Here is a 21,726-nt window from a genome sequence, read left to right as displayed (position 1 = left end):
TACTTTTTAAGGAAAATTTTCACTTATTGATATTAGTTTTCCTCCTTCAAGAGAGTTTACCTCTGATGAGATTTAACCGAAAAGGCAAGGTTAGCACAAAGTGTTGACTGTATATTTTGCTTTCTCTACACAGCTATTCTTATCACCTGTCACCTGCATTACATGATTTTAATTTTTTGTGTCATCTGGGACTGATATCACTCATAAGTTAAGTTTTCTTTAAAGTTTTCCCATGGTTGTTCCAAGCATATTTTTTTTTTTATTTCTCCTGTTAGTATGCTGAATAAATGCTGTAGCTTCCAGGTTGTCATATATTTTTGTCATATGTTACATGGTATTCTTGAAGACTTAATAATTCTATATCTTCCCAGGTGAGGGGTTTAAGGTGTAACACATTTTCGTTTTTAACTTCAATTACTTTTTTGCCTTGCTTAGATTATCAGATATCTTTCTCTTGTTCTTTCTTGGCTTTGTAGTTGTAGTTCTTTCAGCCTTTTTTGTTAGTCCATGTGCTCCATCCTTTCAATTTTGCATGTTGTAAAATGTTTCAGAGTTTTCTTTAATTCATTTTTTTTTCTAATTTTTGATTTGAATAGGAAATCTGCTGTATTGCAAAATACAACATTCTAGATGTGGATTGACATATAGAGATAACACTTTAATCAAGTTTCCATCTTTTGTATAGGAAAAGAAGCCCTCTACGAGTTCGTTGGGATCTGGAGACAGCACACATGTCAAAGATGTTAAAACAGTGAGGGTTATGGTAGATGACTCCAAACCCAAGCTCACAACCAAGAAAATCAAACCTCAGCAAGCTGATTTGGATGTTTCTAAGGAATTCAGCAGGTCTGTTATAAACAAGGATGAATACCTCTCTGATATGCAAAATTATGCAATGTGTTAAGAGTATAAGATACTTACTTAATTATTTTGTTCTTTATTTATTTATTTTGCTTTGCCGCTGTCTCCCACGTTAGCGAGGTAACGCAAGGAAACAGACGAAAGAATGGCCCAACTCACCCACATACACATGTATATACATACACGTCCACACATGCAAATATACATACCTATACATCTCAATGTATTCATATATATATACACACACAGACATATACATATATACACATGTACATAATTCATATTGTCTGCCTTTATTCATTCCCATCGCCACCCCGCCACATATGAAATAACGACCCCCTCCCCCAAGCATGTGCACGAGGTAGTGCTAGGAAAAGACAACAAAGGCCACATTCGTTCACTCTCAATCTATACCTGTCATGTATAATGCACTGAAACCACAGCTCCCTTTCCACAGCGAGGCCCCACAGAACTTTCCATGGTTTACCCCAGACGCTTCACATGCCCTGGTTCAATCCATTGACAGCATGTCGACCCTGGTATACCACATCGTTCCAATTCACTCTATTCCTTGCATGCCTTTCACCCTCCTGCATGTTCAGGCCTCGATCACTCAAAATCGTTTTCACTCCATCTTTCCACCTCCAATTTGGTGTCCCACTTCTCCTCGTTCCCTCCACCTCTGACACATATATCCTCTTTGTCAGTGTTTCCTCACTCATTCTCTCCGTGTGACCAAACCATTTCAAAACACCCTCTTTTGCTCTCTCAACCACACTCTTTTTATTACCACGCATCTCTCTTACCAGGAGAGACTGAATACAGAATGGAAAAAGGTGAGAACAAAGGACGTAACGGGAGTGGGGGAGGAATGGGATGTACTTAGGGAAAAAGTGATGGCTTGCACAAAAGATGCTTGTGGCATGAGAAGTGTGGGAGGTGGGCAAATTAGAAAGGGTAGTAAGTGGTGGGATGAAGAAGTAAGATTATTAGTGAAAGAGAAGAGAGAGGCATTTGGACGATTTTTGCAGGGAAATAATGCAAATGAGTGGGTGATGTATAAAAGAAAGAGGCAGGAGGTCAAGAGAAAGTTGCAAGAGGTGAAAAATAGGGCAACTGAGAGTTGGGGTGAGAGAGTATCATTAAATTTTAGGGAAAATAAAAAGATGTTTTGGAAGGAGGTAAATAAAGTGCATAAGACAAGGGAACAAATGGGAACTTCAGTGTAGGGGGCTAATGGGGAGGTGATAACAAGTAGTGATGATGTGAGAAGGAGATGGAGTGAGTATTTTGAAGGTTTGTTGAATGTGTTTGATGATAGAGTGGCAGATATAGGGTGTTTTGGTCGAGGTGGTGTGCAAGGTGAGAGGGTTAGGGAGGATGATTTAGTAAACAGAGAAGAGGTAGTAAAAGCTTTGCAGAAGATGAAAGCCGGCAAGGCAGCGGGTTTGGATGGTATTGCAGTGGAATTTATTCAAAAAGGGGGTGACTGTATTGTTGACTGGTTGGTAAGGTTATTTAATGTATGTATGATTCATGGTATGTTTGAAGGAATAGTGGTTCCAACAATGTTGTATGGTTGCGAGGCGTGGGCTATGGATAGAGTTGTGCGCAGGAGGATGGATGTGCTGGAAATGAGATGTTTGAGGACAATGTGTGGTGTGAGGTGGTTTGATCGAGTAAGTAACATAAGGGTAAGAGAGATGTGTGGAAATAAAAAGAGCGTGGTTGAGAGAGCAGAAGAGGGTGTTTTGAAATGGTTTGGGCACATGGAGAGAATGAGTGAGGAAAGATTGACCAAGAGGATATATGTGTCGGAGGTGGAGGGAACGAGGAGAAGAGGGAGACCAAATTGAAGGTGGAAAGATGGAGTGAAAAAGATTTTGTGTGATCGGGGCCTGAACATGCAGGAGGGTGAAAGGAGGGCAAGGAATAGAGTGAATTGGAGCGATGTGGTGTACCGGGGTTGACGTGCTGTCAGTGGATTGAATCAAGGCATGTAGAAGCGTCTGGGGTAAACCATGGAAAGCTGTGTAGGTATGTATATTTGCGTGTGTGGACGTATGTATATACATGTGTATGGGGTGGATTGGGCCATTTCTTTCGTCTGTTTCCTTGCGCTACCTTGCAAACGCGGGAGACAGTGACAAAGCAAAAAAAAAAAATGATTCATGGTGAGATGCCTGAGGATTGGCGGAATGCTTGCATTGTGCCATTGTACAAAGGCAAAGGGGATAAGAGTGAGTACTCAGATTACAGAGGTATAAGTTTGTTGAGTATTCCTGGTAAATTATATGGGAGGGTATGGATTGAGAGGGTGAAGGCATGTACAGAGCATCAGATTGGGGAAGAGCAGTGTGGTTTCAGAAGTGGTAGAGGATGTGTAGATCAGATGTTTGCTTTGAAGAATGCATGTGAGAAATATTTAGAAAAGCAAATGGATTTTTATGTAGCATTTATGGATCTGGAGAAGGCATATGATAGAGTTGATAGAGATGCTCTGTGGAAGGTATTAAGAGCATATGGTGTGGGAGGCAAGTTGCCAGAAGCATTGAAAAGGTTTTATTGAGGATGTAAGGCATGTGTACGTGTAGGAAGAGAGGAAAGTGATTGGTTCTCAGTGAATGTAGGTTTGCGGCAGGGGTGTGTGATGTCTCCATGGTTGTTTAATTTGTTTATGGATGGGGTTGTTAGGGAGGTGAATGCAAGAGTTTTGGAAAGAGGGGCAAATATGCAGTCTGTTGTGGATGAGAGAGCTTGGGAAGTGAGTCAGTTGTTGTTCGCTGATGATACAGCACTGGTGGCTGATTCATGTGAGAAACTGCAGAAGCTGGTGACTAAGTTTGGTAAAGTATCTTAAAGAAGAAAGGTGAGAGTAAATGTGAATAAGAGCAAGGTTATTAGGTACAGTAGGGTTGAGGGACATGTCAATTGGGAGGTAAGTTTGAATGGAGAAAAACTGGAGGAAGTGAAGTGTTTTAGATATCTGGGAGTGGATTTGGCGGCGGATGGAACCATGAAAGCAGAAGTGAGTCACAGGGTGGAGGAGGGGGTGAAAGTTCTGGGAGTGTTGAAAAATGTGTGGAAGTCTAGAACATTATCTCGGAAAGCAAAAATGGGTATGTTTGAAGGAATAGTGGTTCCAACAATGTTATATGGTTGCGATGCGTGGGGTATAGATAGAGTTGTGTGGAGGAGGGTGGATGTGTTGGAAATGAGATGTTTAATGACAGTAAGTCATGTGAGGTGGTTTGACCGAGTAAGTAATGAAAGGGTAAGAGAGATGTGTGGAAATAAAAAGTGTGGTTGAGAGAGCGGAAGTTTTTTTTTTTCTAAATGGTTTGGTCACATGGAGAGAATGAGTGAGGAAAGATTGACAAAGAGGATATATGTGTAAGAGGTTGAGGGTCTTTATGTGGGTGTTTATGTATATATATTTGTATATGAATGGGTGGGCCATTCTTCATCAGTTTCCTGGTGCTACTTCGCTGATGCGGGAAAAGTTATGTATAATGATAGAAAAAATCATTCTTTCAAAGGCTTTACTTCTCTTCTTGTGAACCTGTTGGCATCATTCTGGGTGTTTGTTCCCCATCACTGATATTGATACCTTGTGTCTGATCAGCTGCCGAGATTGTTTGTTATGAACCTCCCAGTCCATTACTGTTGAAAGGTACTGTATGTGTATTAGTCCTTTTCTCTGACAAATGCCAATACTGCTCCTTCTGCACCTCCCTTCCCAATTTTGTCAACCTTGGAGTTGTCATTATGAACCATTTGAAGTACACCAAACAGCGTCAAGCAGCAAGAAAAAAGATAATTGAATAGTAGGTTTCACTGCCCGGAACATAGATTGCAAGATGCTAGAAACAGTTCTCACACTTTGTAATTCTCTAGTAAGACCACACCTTAAATAAACAGTCCATTTTTGGTTCCCGAACTATAAAAAAAGATATGGAAAAATTAGAGCAAGTACAAAGATGTGGTAATAAAAAGAGTGTGGTTGAGAGAGCAGGAGGGTGTTTTGAAATGGTTTGGTCACACGGAGAGAATGAGTGAGGAAAGATTGACCAAGAGGATATATGTGTCAGAGGTAGAGGGAACGAGGAGAAGTGGGAGACCAAATTGGAGGTGGAAAGATGGAGTGAAAAAGATTTTGAGTGATCGGGGCCTGAACATGCAGGAGGGTGAAAGGAGTGCAAGGAATAGAGTGAATTGGAATGATGTGGTATACTGGGGTCGATGTGCTGTCAATGGATTGAACCAAGGTGTGTGAAGCATCTAGGGTAAACCATGGAAAGTTCTGTGGGGCCTGGATGTGGAAAGGAAGCTGTTGTTTCGGTGCATTATACATGACAGCTAGAGACTGAGTGTGAACGATCATGGCCTTTGTTGTCTTTTCCTAGTGCTACCTCGCAGACATGCAGAGGGAGGGGGTTTTCATTTCATGTGTGGCGAGGTGGTGATAGGAATGAATAAGGGCAGACAGTATGAATTATGTACATGTGTATATATGTATATGTCTGTGTGTATATATATATGTATACAATGTATAGGTATGTATATTTGCGTGTGTGGACATGTATGTATATACATGTATGGGGGTGGGTTGGGCCATTCTTTCCTCTGTTTCCTTGTGCAACCTCGCTGACGCGTGAGACAGCGACAAAGCAAAATAGATAGATATGAATAACAAAGATGCACAACAAAATTGATCCCATCCTTTAGAAATCTGGCGTACGAAGAGAGACTAAAATGATTGGATCTCTTTTCCCTTAAAAAACTAGACTTTTTGGCATTTTAATCCAAGTGTTCAAAATTTTGAACAAGTTTGATAAAGTAAATCATGAAAATCTTTTCAAAATACAAGAAAATACAGTTACCAGGACAAATGGATTAAAACCCATTGCTAAAAGATGTAGTGTGGTCATGGAAAAAGTTTTTCCTGTAGGTTGAGCACTGGAATAAGTTACCATCAGACATTGTGAATGCTAAGACTATGAATACTTTCAAGATTCGTTAGACAAATATTTTATAGATTCAGGTATACTTTGAGAAAAACGCCAGAAATAAAATGTATAAATGACAGTGGTAATGGGACACTAGAAGGGCTAAGTGCTGCAGCAAGGAGTCAGTGATAAACTTAAAAACTGCTGAGCGGAATTACATTGTCTCTCTCTCTCTCTCTCTCTCTCTCTCTCTCTCTCTCTCTCTCTCTCTCTCTCTCTCTCTCTCTCTCTCTCTCTCTCTCTCTCTCTCACACACACACACACACACACATGCACATGCCAGACAACCCAGTCATGGGCCAGTTAGGCCTCCTGTTGTCTGTCTCTCATGTAAACTCATGTTGCCTCTTCCTTCCCATATTGTTTCCTCTTTTCTGATTAAACATCCCACCAGCTGCCCTTCTCTGCACATTCATTGACAAGAGTCTCCTCACAGTTAGATTAGTGCACAATTTAATATTCCCATTTACCTTGTCTCTCATTCAGCAACATGTTCTGAAGTATATCCCTCTTTTTTTTTAACCAGATATTTGCAGTCTTTGAATGTTTTTCAGCACACAGCAGTGTGTACTTCAGGCCTCCCCAAATATAAGCTCAAATGCCATATTACCCACTTTCACACTAAATCACCCATCACTATTACCCAGTTTCTCACATCAAAATTGCTGACACACTCGCTTAGCTCCTCTCAAAACACTGACATTTCTCTCCCTTTCTCCATATATGGCCACTTTGATTTTTTTTTTTTTTTTGTCGGTCTCCCGCGTTTGCGAGGTAGCGCAAGGAAACAGACGAAAGAAATGGCCCAACCCACCCCCATACACATGTATATACATACGCCCACACACGCAAATATACATACCTACACAGCTTTCCATGGTTTACCCCAGACGCTTCACATGCCCTGATTCAGTCCACTGACAGCGCGTCAACCCCGGTATACCACATCGATCCAATTCACTCTATTCCTTGCCCTCCTTTCACCCTCCTGCATGTGCAGGCCCCGATCACACAAGATCTTTTTCACTCCATCTTTCCACCTCCAATTTGGTCTCCCACTTCTCCTCGTTCCCTCCACCTCCGACACATATATCCTCTTGGTCAATCTTTCCTCACTCATTCTCTCCATGTGCCCAAACCGTTTCAAAACACCCTTTTCTGCTCTCTCAACCACGCTCTTTTTATTTCCACACATCTCTCTTACCCTTACATTACTTACTCGATCAAATCACCTCACACCACACATTGTCCTCAAACATCTCATTTCCAGCACATCCATCCTCCTGCGCACAACTCTATCCATAGCCTATGCCTCGCAACCATACAACATTGTTGGAACCACTATTCCTTCAAACATAGCCATTTTTGCTTTCCGAGATAATGTTCTAGACTTCCACACATTCTTCAAGGCTCCCAGGATTTTCGCCCCCTCCCCCACCCTATGATCCACTTCCGCTTCCATGGTTCCATCTGCTGCCAGATCCACTCCCAGATATCTAAAACACTTTACTTCCTCCAGTTTTTCTCCATTCAAACTTACCTCCCACTTGACTTGACCCTCAACCCTACTGTACCTAATAACCTTGCTCTTATTCACATTTACTCTTAACTTTCTTCTTTCACACACTTTACCAAACTCAGTCACCAGCTTCTGCAGTTTCTCACATGAATCAGCCACCAGCGCTGTATCATCAGCGAACAACAACTGACTCACTTCCCAAGCTCTCTCATCCCCAACAGACTTCATACTTGCCCCTCTTTCCAAAACTCTTGCATTTACCTCCCTAACAACCCCATCCATAAACAAATTAAACACCCATGGAGACATCACACACCCCTGCCGCAAACCTACATTCACTGAGAACCAATCACTTTCCTCTCTTCCTACACGTACACATGCCTTACATCCTCGTTAAAAACTTTTCACTGCTTCTAACAACTTGCCTCCCACACCATATATTCTTAATACCTTCCACAGAGCATCTCTATCAACTCTATCATATGCCTTCTCCAGATCCATAAATGCTACATACAAATCCATTTGCTTTTCTAAGTATTTCTCACATACATTCATTTTCGAGTTCTCTTCCTTACACTCTTTCAAACAGATCCACAACTCCTTTGGCAAAATTGCTACCCCTTTCCGTTTCTCTAATTCTCACACTAACCCCTGACTTAACCTCAGAGACATTTCCAAACCATTCCTCCCACTTCCCTTGGAGCATTGTTTCAGAGCCAGAACATCTTGAGTCCCCCTCCTCAAACATACTACCTATCTCTTCCTTCTGAATATTGCATTTGACTCATTCAGCAAGTCACTTATAAAATGGTTTTTGTTTGTTTTCTGTGATTTGAATCCCTGCATGTAGGTACATATAAATGATGTTACATAACTTGTCTCTTGACTTGACCCTCAACCCTAGTGGTTTAGTATGCTTTGTTCTGCTGAATATGGCAGTATTTTCAGTTTATTTATTCATTAGACCATTGTCATTTTCCCTCAGGGTAATTTTTCTTTGCTTCTGTTTGACCATGTGTCTAGTAAAGGGCATGTGATCAGTACAAGGGATATGTCTCATTGTACCTCATATGAAATGGTCCTCACAGTATTCTTTCAGGAAGTGCTTTAACTCTTTCCTAAGCCAGTTTATATTTTTTCTGTTTTGTTTATATGTACATTTTTCCCATTATGATAGGTTAGGCTTAGTATACATGCAAATTCCCTTTACTCAGTATCCACAGACTCTCTGCACTCCTTGAATTTTTTTATTTATTTACTGTATCACATCTCACACTTTCCTTTCCCATGGCCAAGCCTGAGAGAGTTTCCTGGCCTCCTTTTTGCCATATCACTCTTCTTCCTTACCTGAATCAGTATCTCTGTATCTTTCTGCACTCTTTTCAGTGCTTGCTGAGTCCTGACCATCTCTTTTAGTGTTATCTGCAGTGGAATCCCTAACCTCGTTCCATATCTGAGTCATCATCCATATTATTTCCTTCCTTTCCTTCCGTAATTGTGTCAAAGCCTCTGGATCCTACTAGATCACTCTCCATTATAGCATTTCCCATTTCTGAGTTTTTGTCTGAGTCTGGGGTTGGGAGTGATGTGATGTCCTGACTGTTTTCACATTTAGAGTAAAAGTAGGGTGTTCTCCATCTTTTCATTATCAGTTTCAGATTCTCATTTGATGTATCCGATTGCAATAGGGAGATGAATTACTGCAGCACAACCAGCACATACCATTTGTCTTTAAAGCACTTCTGAATTGTTTAATTGTGTTACAGAGGATGTTTGCATAATTGAAATGACAGGTTTTTATAAGAATTATGAAATGACAGGTTTTTATAAGAATTAAGAAAGCAATTCATTGTAGACTATTTAGTTTTTTTTCTACATATAAAGCAGTTCTCATATCTTTCTGGTATATTTATGTCCTTCCTTTTGCACTGAACTGGAACCCAACTGCTAGATTTTTTTGCCTGATGCATTGGTCATAAGCATGGTTGATCCAAAAGAAATAGCCAACAAACAGAAACAAGGATTGACAGACTTATAGACAGCACCTTTGTCATATTCCTCTTAACTTATTTAGTTTGGAAGAAAAAGATACTTGGGTATTTTAAGTTGTGTAATCAGTAGTGTAATACACAAAATGTTCTATAGATGCAAGGATGATGGAGCACAGCGTTTGGACCTTAGCAACTCTAGCATCAGTCACCTCCCATCATCTGTGCACAGCCTCACGCACCTGGTTGAATTTTATTTGTACAGGTAAGGCATGTGTTTTTCCCACCATATTACTGTGGATTTTTTTTCACCATAATCTGAGGTTCATGTAATTTTTATTCTTTAATGAAACATGAATTAGTGAGATTAATTGAGATTTAACGGTTAAATATGCATTTGAAGTGGTTTAGCATTGGTTTATATTGAATGATTTATGCTTTGGTAAATTTCTTATAGATCAGAATTGAAAGGTGTCATAATCCATGTGATATGACGTAAGTGGATATTTTTGAGACCAAGATGGAGAGAGAGATTATGGTTTGGTAAGAAGCACTGTTGGTTATGATGGTGGAAAACTTAAGTATGGGAGTAATCATATGAGAAACGAAATGATAAAGTAGAATATTAGTGTTATATTTAATAAAGAATTTTTTAGACTAGTTAATTAGTCATGGGTATGTGCTGAAGGAAGGGAATTTTGCTTTTTTGGAAAAGAGCATACTCCCAAAGGAATAGATTGAGGCAGTGATTGTTCTACCTTGTACTTCTGTAAGAGGTATAGTATCTAAATAATCATTGCAGAACCTTTAAAGGAATTGGTATGCTTATTTCTGAAGGTAAGTGTAGTAGTAGGATTGTGAGGGAGCCGATTTAGAAAATCACAAATGACATTCTTGAAATGTTTAGGAGGGATTTGTGAAATGATATGTTTATGAGGTTGTGACTAAAGAATTTGATTGTTTGGTGTTTTACTTGTTCATATGTTTTTTCATACTTGCCCATCATTTCCTGCATTAGTGAGGTAGCGCTAGAAGAGACAAAAAAAGGCCTCATTTGCTGACATCTGTCATGTGTAATGCATTGCATATGACAGCTTCGTATGTTTTTGTTCATTAAGTAGGGAGGGACAAGATGTATATGGGCGAATGAGCAGAAGAGAAATCAGATGGACATACAGCATTTACTGGATTCCCAGGTGGTATAAGAAATGTAGAAAGTGACATTCATCTCCCTCCACTCTCTCTTTTTGCCACCTTTCACAACTTTGTAACCCAGTATCCTTCACATTCCAGACCCTTCAGACTTCATACACTAACCCAAGGGTCGGCAACATGTGGCTCCAGAACTGCATGCGGCTCTTTAAAGAGACTTGTGAGGCTCCCGGTTTTACTCATTGCGAAAAATTGAAGTATTGTTAGATGAATAGACTTATAAAATTTCCTAATGAGTCTTTTTTTGATAGCAAAGGAAATGTAGTACAGGATTAATAATGGTTGGTAACCCTTCAGTATGTGTACATCCCCTTTTTTAATACCAACTTGGCTACAGCTGATTTTGCTTGTAGGTGATGTGCTCTTTACAGCCAAATTTCATTTATTTTTAAGCAGACATTTGTGTGTTAGTTGCTGGGTGCAACCCGCTTTGACATCAGTGTGCAAATGAATATAGAAATGTCTTAATTGCTGCTTGTCATTACAAACACGAAGCTTTTCTGAGCTCCTATTTATAATTGGGAAAACTCTGTTTGATCAAATTATTATTTGTATTTGAAATTAGGAATGAAGTAAATGAATGTAGTTGAATAATTTGAGAGGAAGATTATGGTGTAAGTACAATCAGGAACAAACAAGAGAGACGATGTTGGGAGTTTTCATCATGTAGGTTTGCATCAGCTGCTCCTTTCTTCTCCTCAAGGACGTGTCAATTTTACTGTGCTATTGAAATTCCAGTTTCTTTTACGATACTTTATTATTCATCACTGAACAAATACTCAAAGTTGTGTGATAAAACAGGCATTGTTAAGAGCTGCACAAGAAACAGGCGGAGTGAAAAACATTGTGCTCAGCACATTCTAGACGTGTTCACATTATTGCCCCCAGATCCTTTCCTCCTTAGCCTCATTGACAGTACTGTTCTCTGAAGGTCAATTGCCATTTTGTGAAATTCCAGACCAAGAATTATTATTGGAATAGAACTGGAACCATTTTTAGAAGTGGGGTAAAATTAGCCTATAAGAAAAGGGAAATAGAAAATTAAGCTAGAGAATTTCAGAATGATTCAACCAAACCATTTGCATTAGATTTGAGCTCTGGTGGACATACTTAATATCTTATTTGTAATGAAATATTAGCTAGCAATGAAATGTCCAATTGCCAAATGCATTTTTATACTAAGTACAGTACTTTGCTGAAGAATTACACTGCTGGAGATGCTAGAATGAAAGCCAAAGAGGAATCAAAGTTCCAAGCAGGACAAAGTAAGGAATGCTTTTTAAATGGACCCCTGCCATGTACCACTGAGTGTTGCTGACTGTGATGCATTTGCGAGCTACCTGGGCTCAAGCCCACATAGGCTTGAATCTTGGTCGTATCTGTTGGTTCACAGGCAGCCCAGTTATTCTTTTTCCCCATGGGTAGGTCAGTAAGTTGAGTACATGATGCAGGCTAAAGGACACCTATCCCTGGCTTAATGCAGGGATTATGTTATGCAGAAACCTTGCATGAAATCACATATAGCAAACAGTAAACATAGAGAAAAATAAGTTTTGGTGCACTTTTTACTGCACTTAGTAGCAAATTTTGATGACATCAAAAGAGGGACTGGTATAAGTAGGTTTGTCTTAGAAAAGTGAAATCACATGTAGTGAAGTCACATAAAGCAAATAGTGTTGATGTATGCATATTTTTTATTAGTATTTAATATACTTGATCTCTGTGTCCCAGGTCATTGAGATAGCACAAGGAAATGGACAAAGAATGGCCCATCCACTCATATACACATGTATGTACATAAATGCCCATACCTTCACATATACATACATATACATACATGTACACAGACATGTATACACATGTACATATTCATACTTGCTTGCTTCATCCATTCCTGGCGCTACCCCACCCCAGAGGAAACAGCATCGCTACCTCTTGCTTCAGTGAGGTAGTGCCAGGAAAACAGACAAAAAAGGCCACATTCTTTCACCCATAGCTTCTTAGCTACATCTCTTCCTTGTATGTCAACTGATTGTTCTACGTCTTCTATCTCATTCCTGTATCTCCCCTGATGATGTGATCATTACACGAAAGTGCCCTTGGAAACTTATTATGTATGTATGTATGGATGGATGATAGTGAAGTGCCTGAGGATTGCCAGAATGTATGTATAGTGCCATTGTACAAAGGCAAAGGGATAAATGTGACTGTTCAAACTACAAAGGCATAAGTTTGTTGAGTATTCCTGGAAAATTGTATGGGAGGGTATTGATTGAGAGGGGGAAGGCATGTACAGAGCATCAGATTGGGGAGGAGCAGTGTGGTTTCAGAAGTGGTAGAGGATGTGTGGATCAGGTGTTTGCTTTAAAGAGTGTGTGTGGGAAATACTTTGAAAAACAGATGGATTTGTATGTAGCATTTATAGATCTTGAGAAGGCATATGACAGGGTAGATAGAAATGCTATGTGAAAGTTGTAAGAGTATACGGATGGTGTAGGAGGTAAGCTGCTAGAAGCAGCAAGAAGTTTTTATCAAGAGTGTAATGCATTTGTATGAATAGGAATAGAAGAGAGTGATTCCTTCCCAGTGAAGGTCAGTCTGCGGCAGGGGTGTGTGATGATCACATGAATTGATTTATTTATGGATGGAGTGGTTAGGGAGGTAGGTGCAAAGGTTTTAGAGAGAGGGATGAGGATGCAATCTGTTGGGGATGAGAGGGCTTGGGAAGTGAGTTAGTCGTTGTTTGCTGATGATATAGCACTGGTGGCTGATTCGAGTGGGAAACTGCAGAAGTTGGTGACTGAGTTTGGAAAAGAGTGTGAAAGGAGAAAGTTGAGAGTAAATTTGAATAACAGCAAGGTTATTAGGTTCAGCAGGGTTGAGGGACAAGTTAGTTGGTATGTGAATTTGAATGGAGAAAAATTGGAGGAAGTGAAGTCTTTTAGATATCTGGGAGTGGACTTGGCAGCGAATGGAGCCATGGAAGTTGAAGTGAGTCATAGAGTGGGGGAGGGGGTGAAGGTTCTAGGAGTGATGAAGAATGTGTGGAAAGAGAGAACATTATTTTGGAGAGTGAAAATGGGTATGTTTGAAGGAATAGTAGATGCAACAATATTATGTGCTTGTGAGGAATGGGCTATACATAGAGTTCTACAGAGGAGGGTGGATGTGTTAGAAATGAAATGTTTGAGAAGAGTATGTGGTGTGAGGTGGTTTGATAAAGTAGATAATGAAAGGGTAAGAGAGATGTTTGGTAATGAAAAAGAGAATGGCTGAGAGAGCTGGATAGGATGTGTCGAAATGGTTTGAAGATATGGAGAGAATGAGTGAGGAAAGATTGACAAAGAGGATATATGTTTCAGAAGTGGAGGGAACAAGGAAAAGTGGGTGACTAAAATGGAGATGGGAGGATGAATTGAAAAGATTTCGAGTGATTAGAGTCTGAACATGCAAGAGGGTGAGAGGCATGCAAGGAATAGAGGGAATTAGAACAATGTGGTATATTGGGGTCAACGTGCTGTCAGTGGACTAAAATAGGGCATGTGAGACGTCTGGGTTAAACCATGGAAAGGTCTATTGGGCCTGTTTGTGGATAGGGAGTTTCGGTTTTGGTGCATTACACATGACAGCTAGAGACTGAGTGTGAATGAATAAAGTTTTTTTTGTCTGTTTTCTTGGTGCTACCTCGATGGCGCGGGGGGTGGTGATGCTATTTCCTTTAGGACGGGGTGGCACCAGGAATGGATGAAGGCAAGTGAGTATGAATATGTATACGGCTGTGTATGTGTATGTATATGGATGTGTGTATATATTGATATGTATATGTACGTGTATGAACATATATATATATATATATTTTTTTTTTTCATACTATTCGCCATTTCCCGCGTTAGCGAGGTAGCTTTAGGAACAGAGGACTGAGCCTTTGAGGGAAATCCCCACTTGGCCCCCTTCTCTGTTCCTATCTTTGGAAAATCAAAAAATGAGAGGGGAGGATTTCCAACCCCCCGCTCCCTTCCCTTTTAGTCGCCTTTTACGACACGCAGAGAATACATGGGAAGTATTCTTTCTTCCCTATCCCCAGGGATGTTAATGTGCTGAGAGGTGCAACTGGAGGGATGTCTGATCATTATCTTGTGGAGGCTTAGGTGAAGATTTGTATGGGTTTTCAGAAAAGAAGAGTGAATGTTGGGGTGAAGAGGGTGGTGAGAGTAAGTGAGCTTGAGAAGGAGACCTGTGTGAGGAAGTACCAGGAGAGACTGAGTACAGAATCGGAAAAAGGTGAGAACAATGGAAGTAAGGGGAGTGGGGGAGGAATGGGATGTATTTAGGGAATCAGTGATGGATTGCGCAAAAGATGCTTGTGGCATGAGAAGAGTGGGAGGTGGGTTGATTAGAAAGGGTAGTGAGTGGTGGGATGAAGAAGTAAGAGTATTAGTGAAAGAGAAGAGAGAGGCATTTGGACGATTTTTGCAGGGAAAAAATGCAATTGAGTGGGAGATGTATAAAAGAAAGAGACAGGAGGTCAAGAGAAAGGTGCAAGAGGTGAAAAAAAGGGCAAATGAGAGTTGGGGTGAGAGAGTATCATTAAATTTTAGGGAGAATAAAAAGATGTTCTGGAAGGAGGTAAATAAAGTGCGTAAGACAAGGGAGCAAATGGGAACTTCGGTGAAGGGCGCAAGTGGGGAGGTGATAACAAGTAGTGGTGATGTGAGAAGGAGATGGAGTGAGTATTTTGAAGGTTTGTTGAATGTGTTTGATGATAGAGTGGCAGATATAGGGTGTTTTGGTCGAGGTGGTGTGCAAAGTGAGAGGGTTAGGGAAAATGATTTGGTAAACAGAGAAGAGGTAGTGAAAGCTTTGCGGAAGATGAAAGCCGGCAAGGCAGCAGGTTTGGATGGTATTGCATTGGAATTTATTAAAAAAGGGGGTGACTGTATTGTTGAGTGGTTGGTAAGGTTATTTAATGTATGTATGACTCATGCTGAGGTGCCTGAGGATTGGCGGAATGCGTGCATAGTGCCATTGTACAAAGGCAAAGGGGATAAGAGTGAGTGCTCAAATTACAGAGGTATAAGTTTGTTGAGTATTCCTGGTAAATTATATGGGAGGGTATTGATTGAGAGGGTGAAGGCATGTACAGAGCATCAGATTGGGGAAGAGCAGTGTGGTTTCAGAAGTGGTAGAGGATGTGTGGTTTCAGAAGTGGTAGAGGATGTGTGGATCAGGTGTTTGCTTTGAAGAATGTATGTGAGAAATACTTAGAAAAGCAAATGGATTTGTATGTAGCATTTATGGATATGGAGAAGGCATATGATAGAGTTGATAGAGATGCTCTGTGGAAGGTATTAAGAATATATGGTGTGGGAGGAAAGTTGTTAGAAGCAGTGAAAAGTTTTTATCGAGGATGTAAGGCATGTGTACGTGTAGGAAGAGAGGAAAGTGATTGGTTCTCAGTGAATGTAGGTTTGCGGCAGGGGTGTGTGATGTCTCCATGGTTGTTTAATTTGTTTATGGATGGGGTTGTTAGGGAGGTAAATGCAAGAGTTTTGGAAAGAGGGGCAAGTATGAAGTCTGTTGGGGATGAGAGAGCTTGGGAAGTGAGTCAGTTGTTGTTCGCTGATGATACAGCGCTGGTGGCTGATTCATGTGAGAAACTGCAGAAGCTGGTGACTGAGTTTGGAAAAGTGTGTGGAAGAAGAAAGTTAAGAGTAAATGTGAATAAGAGCAAGGTTATTAGGTACAGTAGGGTTGAGGGTCAAGTCAATTGGGAGGTGAGTTTGAATGGAGAAAAACTGGAGGAAGTGAAGTGTTTTAGATATCTGGGAGTGGATCTGGCAGCGGATGGAACCATGGAAGCGGAAGTGGATCATAGGGTGGGGGAGGGGGCGAAAATCCTGGGGGCCTTGAAGAATGTGTGGAAGTCGAGAACATTATCTCGGAAAGCAAAAATGGGTATGTTTGAAGGAATAGTGGTTCCAACAATGTTGTATGGTTGCGAGGCGTGGGCTATGGATAGAGTTGTGCGCAGGAGGATGGATGTGCTGGAAATGAGATGTTTGAGGACAATGTGTGGTGTGAGGTGGTTTGATCGAGTGAGTAATGTAAGGGTAAGAGAGATGTGTGGAAATAAAAAGAGCGTGGTTGAGAGAGCAGAAGAGGGTGTTTTTTTTTTTTTTTTTTTTTTTTTTTTTCCCCAAAGGAAGGAACGGAGAAAGGGGCCGGGTGAGGATGTTCCCTCAAAGGCCCAGTCCTCTGTTCTTGGCGCTGCTTCGCTAACGCGGGAAATGGCGAATAGTTTGAAAGAAAGAATATATATATACTTTCAAACTTCGTAGAAGGTGACTAAAAGGGGAGGGAGCGGGGGGGTTGGAAATCCTCCCCTCATTTTTTTTTTTTTTTTTTTTTAATTTTCCAAAAGAAGGAACAGAGAAGGGGGCCAGGTGAGGATATTCCCTCAAAGGCCCAGTTCTCTGTTCTTAACGCTACCTCGCTAACGCGGGAAATGGCGAATAGTTTGAAAGAAAGAAATACATACATATATACATGTATATATATATATTTTTTTTTTTTTTTTTATACTTTGTTCCTGTCTCCCGCGTTTGCGAGGTAGCGCAAGGAAACAGACGAAAGAAATGGCCCAACCCCCCCCCATACACATGTATATACATACGTCCACACACGCAAATATACATACTTATACATCTCAACGTATACATATATATAAACACACAGACATATACATATATACACATGTACATAATTCATACTGTCTGCCTTTATTCATTCCCATCGCCACCTCGCCACACATGAAATAACAACCCCCTCCCCCCTCATACGTGCGAGGTAGTGCTAGGGAAAGACAACAAAGGCCCCATTTGTTCACACTCAGTCTCTAGCTGTCATGTAATAATGCTCCGAAACCACAGCTCCCTTTCCACATCCAGGCCCCACACAACTTTCCATGGTTTACCCTAGACACTTCACATGCCTTGGTTCAATCCATTGACAGCACGTCGAACCCGGTATACCACATCGTTCCAATTCACTCTATTCCTTGCATGTCTTTCACCCTCCTGCATGTTCAGGCCCCGATCACTCAAAATCTTTTTCACTCCATCTTTCTACCTCCAATTTGGTCTCCCACTTCTCCTTGTTCTATCCACCTTTCACACATATATCCTCTTGGTCAATCTTTCCTTACTCATTCTCTCTATGTGAGCAAACCATTTCAAAACACCCTCTTCTGCTCTCTCAACCACACTCTTTTTATTACCACACATCTCTCTTACCCTATTATTACGTACTCGATCAAACCACCTCAAACCACATATTGTCCTCAAACATCTCATTTCCAGCACATCCACCCTCCTGCGCACAACTCTATCCATAGCCCACACCTTGCAACCATACAACATTGTTGGAACCACTATTCCTTCAAACATACCTATTTTTGCTTTCCGAGATAATGTTCTCGACTTCCACACATTCTTCAAGGCTCCCAGAATTTTCGCCCCCTCCCCCACCCTATGATCCACTTCCGCTTCCATGGTTCCATCCGCTGCCAGATCCACTCCCAGATATCTAAAACACTTCACTTCCTCCAGTTTTTCTCCATTCAAACTCACCTCCCAATTGACTTGACCCTCAACCCTACTGTACCTAATAACCTTGCTCTTATTCACATTTACTCTTAACTTTCTTCTTTCACGCACTTTACCAAACTCAGTCACCAGCTTCTGCAGTTTCTCACATGAATCAGCCACCAGCGCTGTATCATCAACGAACAACAACTGACTCACTTCCCAAGCTCTCTCATCCCCAACAGACTTCATACTTGCCCCTCTTAACAAAACTCTTGCATTCACCTCCCTAACAACCCCATCCATAAACAAATTAAACAACCATGGAGACATCACACATCCCTGCCGCAAACCTACATTCACTGAGAACCAATCACTTTCCTCTCTTCCTACACGTATACATGCCTTACATCCTCGATAAAAACTTTTCACTGCTTCTAACAACTTGCCTCCCACACCATATGTTCTTAATACCTTCCACAGAGCATCTCTATCAACTCTATCATATGCCTTCTCCAGATCCATAAATGCTACATACAAATCCATTTGCTTTTCTAAGTATTTCTCACATACATTCTTCAAAGCAAACACCTGATTCACACATCCTCTACCACTTCTGAAACCACACTGCTCTTCCCAATCTGATGCTCTGCACATGCCTTCACCCTCTCAATCAATACCCTCCCATATAATTTACCAGAAATACTCAACAAACTTATACCTCTGTAATTTGAGCACTCACTCTTATCCCCTTTGCCTTTGTACAATGGCACTATGCACGCATTCCGCCAATCCTCAGGCACATCACCGTGAGTCATACATACATTAAATAACCTTACTAACCAGTCAATAATACAGTCAACCCCTTTTTTAATAGATTCCACTGCAATACCATCCAAACCTGCTGCCTTGCCGGCTTTCATCTTCCGCAAAGCTTTTACTACCTCTTCTCTGTTTACCAAATCATTTTCCCTAACCCTCTCACTTTGCACACCACCTCGACCAAAACACCCTATATCTGCCACTCTATCATCAAACACATTCAACAAACCTTCAAAATACTCACTCCATCTCCTTCTCACATCACCACTACTTGTTATCACCTCCCCATTTGCGCCCTTCACTGAATTTCCCATTTGCTCCCTTGTCTTACGCACTTTATTTACCTCCTTCCAGAACATCTTTTTATTCTCCCTAAAATTTAATGATACTCTCTCACCCCAACTCTCATTTGCCCTCTTTTTCACCTCTTGCACCTTTCTCTTGACCTCCTGTCTCTTTCTTTTATACATCTCCCACTCATTTGCATTTTTTCCCTGCAAAAATCATCCAAATGCCTCTCTCTTCTCTTTCACTAATAATCTTACTTCTTCATCCCACCACTCACTACCCTTTCTAATCAACCCACCTCCCACTCTTCTCATGCCACAAGCATCTTTTGTGCAATCCATCACTGATTCCCTAAATACATCCCATTCCTCCCCCACTCCCCTTACTTCCATTGTTCTCACCTTTTTCCATTCTGTACTCAGTCTCTCCTGGTACTTCCTCAGACAAGTCCCCTTCCAAAGCTCAGTTACTCTCACCACCCTCTTCACCCCACCATTCTCTCTTTTCTGAAAACCCATACAAATCTTCACCTTAGCCTCCACAAGATAATGATCAGACATCCCTCCAGTTGCACCTCTCAGCACATTAGCATCCAAAAGTCTCTCTTTCGCGCGCCTGTCAGTTAACACGTAATCCAATAACGCTCTCTGGCCGTCTCTCCTACTTACATACGTATACTTATGTATATCTCGCTTTTTAAACCATGTATTCCCAATCACCAGTCCTTTTTCAGCACATAAATCTACAAGCTCTTCACCATTTCCATTTACAACACTGAACACCCCATGTATACCAATTATTCCCTTAACTGCCACATTACTCACCTTTGCATTCAAATCACCCATCACTATAACCCGGTCTCATGCATCAAAACCACTAACACACTCATTCAGCTGCTCCCAAAACACTTGCCTCTCATGATCTTTCTTCTCATGCCCAGGTGCATATGCACCAATAATCACCCATCTCTCTCCATCAACTTTCAGTTTTACCCATATTAATCGAGAATTTACTTTCTTACATTCTATCACATACTCCCACAACTCCTGTTTCAGGAGTAGTGCTACTCCTTCCCTTGCTCTTGTCCTCTCACTAACCCCTGACTTTACTCCCCAGACATTCCCAAACCACTCTTCCCCTTTACCCTTGAGCTTCGTTTCACTCAGAGCCAAAACATCCAGGTTCCTTTCCTCAAACATACTACCAATCTCACCTTTTTTCACATCTTGGTTACACGCAAATATACATACCTATACAATCTCAATGTACACATATATATACACACACAGACATATACCTATATACACATGTACATAATTCATACTGTCTGCCTTTATTTGTTCCCATCGCCACCTCGCCACACATAGAATAACAACCCCCTCCCCCCTCATGTGTGCGAGGTTGTGCTAGGAAAAGACACCAAAGGCCCCATTCGTTCACACTCATTCTCTAGCTGTCATGTAATAATGCACCGAAACCACAGCTCCCTTTCCACATCCAGGCCCCACAGAACTTTCCATGGTTTACCTCAGACGCTTCACATACCCTGGTTCAATCCATTGACAGCACGTTATTTACCTCTTTTCAAAACATCTTTTTATTATCCCTAAAATTTAATGATTTTCTCATCCCACTCTCGTTTGCCCTCTTTTTCAACCCTTGCACCTTTCTCTTGACCTCTTGCCTCTTTTTTCCATACATCTTGCAGTTATTTGCTCTGCTTCCCTGCAAATATAGTCCAAATGCCTCCCTTTTCTCTTTCACTAACAATCTTACTTCATCATCCCACAGCTCATAACCCTTTCTAATCTGCCCACCCACCTTTCTCATACCATATGCATCTTTTGTGCAAGCCGACCACTGCTTCCCTAAATACATCCCATTCCTTACCCACTCCCCTCACGTCATTTGCTCTCACCTTCTTCCATTCTGCACTCAATCTCTCCTGATACCTCCTCACACAAATCTCCTTTCCATGCTCACTTACTCACACCACTCTCTTCTCCCAAACATTCTCTTTTCTGAAGGCCTCTACAAATCTTCACCTTTGCCCCACCTTTTCTGCATTCTGTCACCTCCATCACTCTGTCTGTCAACACTCTTGCAAACACTTCTCCTGGTATATTCAACAGACTAATTCCCTTATAATTCTTACATACACTCATAGCACTTTTCCTCTTTTTAAAGAAACAATTATAGTTTTAACCCAGACCTAAGGTACCTTTTGCTTCCATGGTAATTTGCTTGATAAATCCCTCCACTCAATCACACTTTTTCCTCCATTCTTCATTATTGCAGCTGTTTACCCATCCACTGCAGGTATTTTCTTACTTTGAACCGCATTATTGCCCTTTTTACGTCTTGCTATAGTTCCCTGCACTTATATGCTTTTCCTTCCATGCCCCATACTAATGCATGTAATGACTGCTGCCTCACCTTCTTAC

General features: G+C 41.0%; 1 protein-coding gene across 3 annotated transcripts in view; it reads left to right on the top strand.

Annotated features, from left to right (window-relative positions):
• The window catches only part of Sur-8 (leucine-rich repeat protein shoc-2), a 203,127-nt gene that overhangs the window by 51,502 nt on the left and 129,899 nt on the right, over window positions 1-21,726 (top strand). For all 3 annotated transcript variants that reach the window (XM_071693535.1, XM_071693536.1, XM_071693538.1), the window contains 2 exons: window positions 686-846; window positions 9,535-9,642. In XM_071693535.1, the coding sequence (XP_071549636.1) occupies window positions 686-846; window positions 9,535-9,642 (269 nt within the window). The remainder of the gene's footprint in view (window positions 1-685; window positions 847-9,534; window positions 9,643-21,726) is intronic.

This window comes from Panulirus ornatus, chromosome 55, assembly GCF_036320965.1.
Source record: "Panulirus ornatus isolate Po-2019 chromosome 55, ASM3632096v1, whole genome shotgun sequence".
Lineage (NCBI taxonomy): Eukaryota > Metazoa > Arthropoda > Malacostraca > Decapoda > Palinuridae > Panulirus > Panulirus ornatus.
Note: the sequence above shows the minus strand (reverse complement) of the source record. Positions and strands in the feature narration are given on the sequence as shown.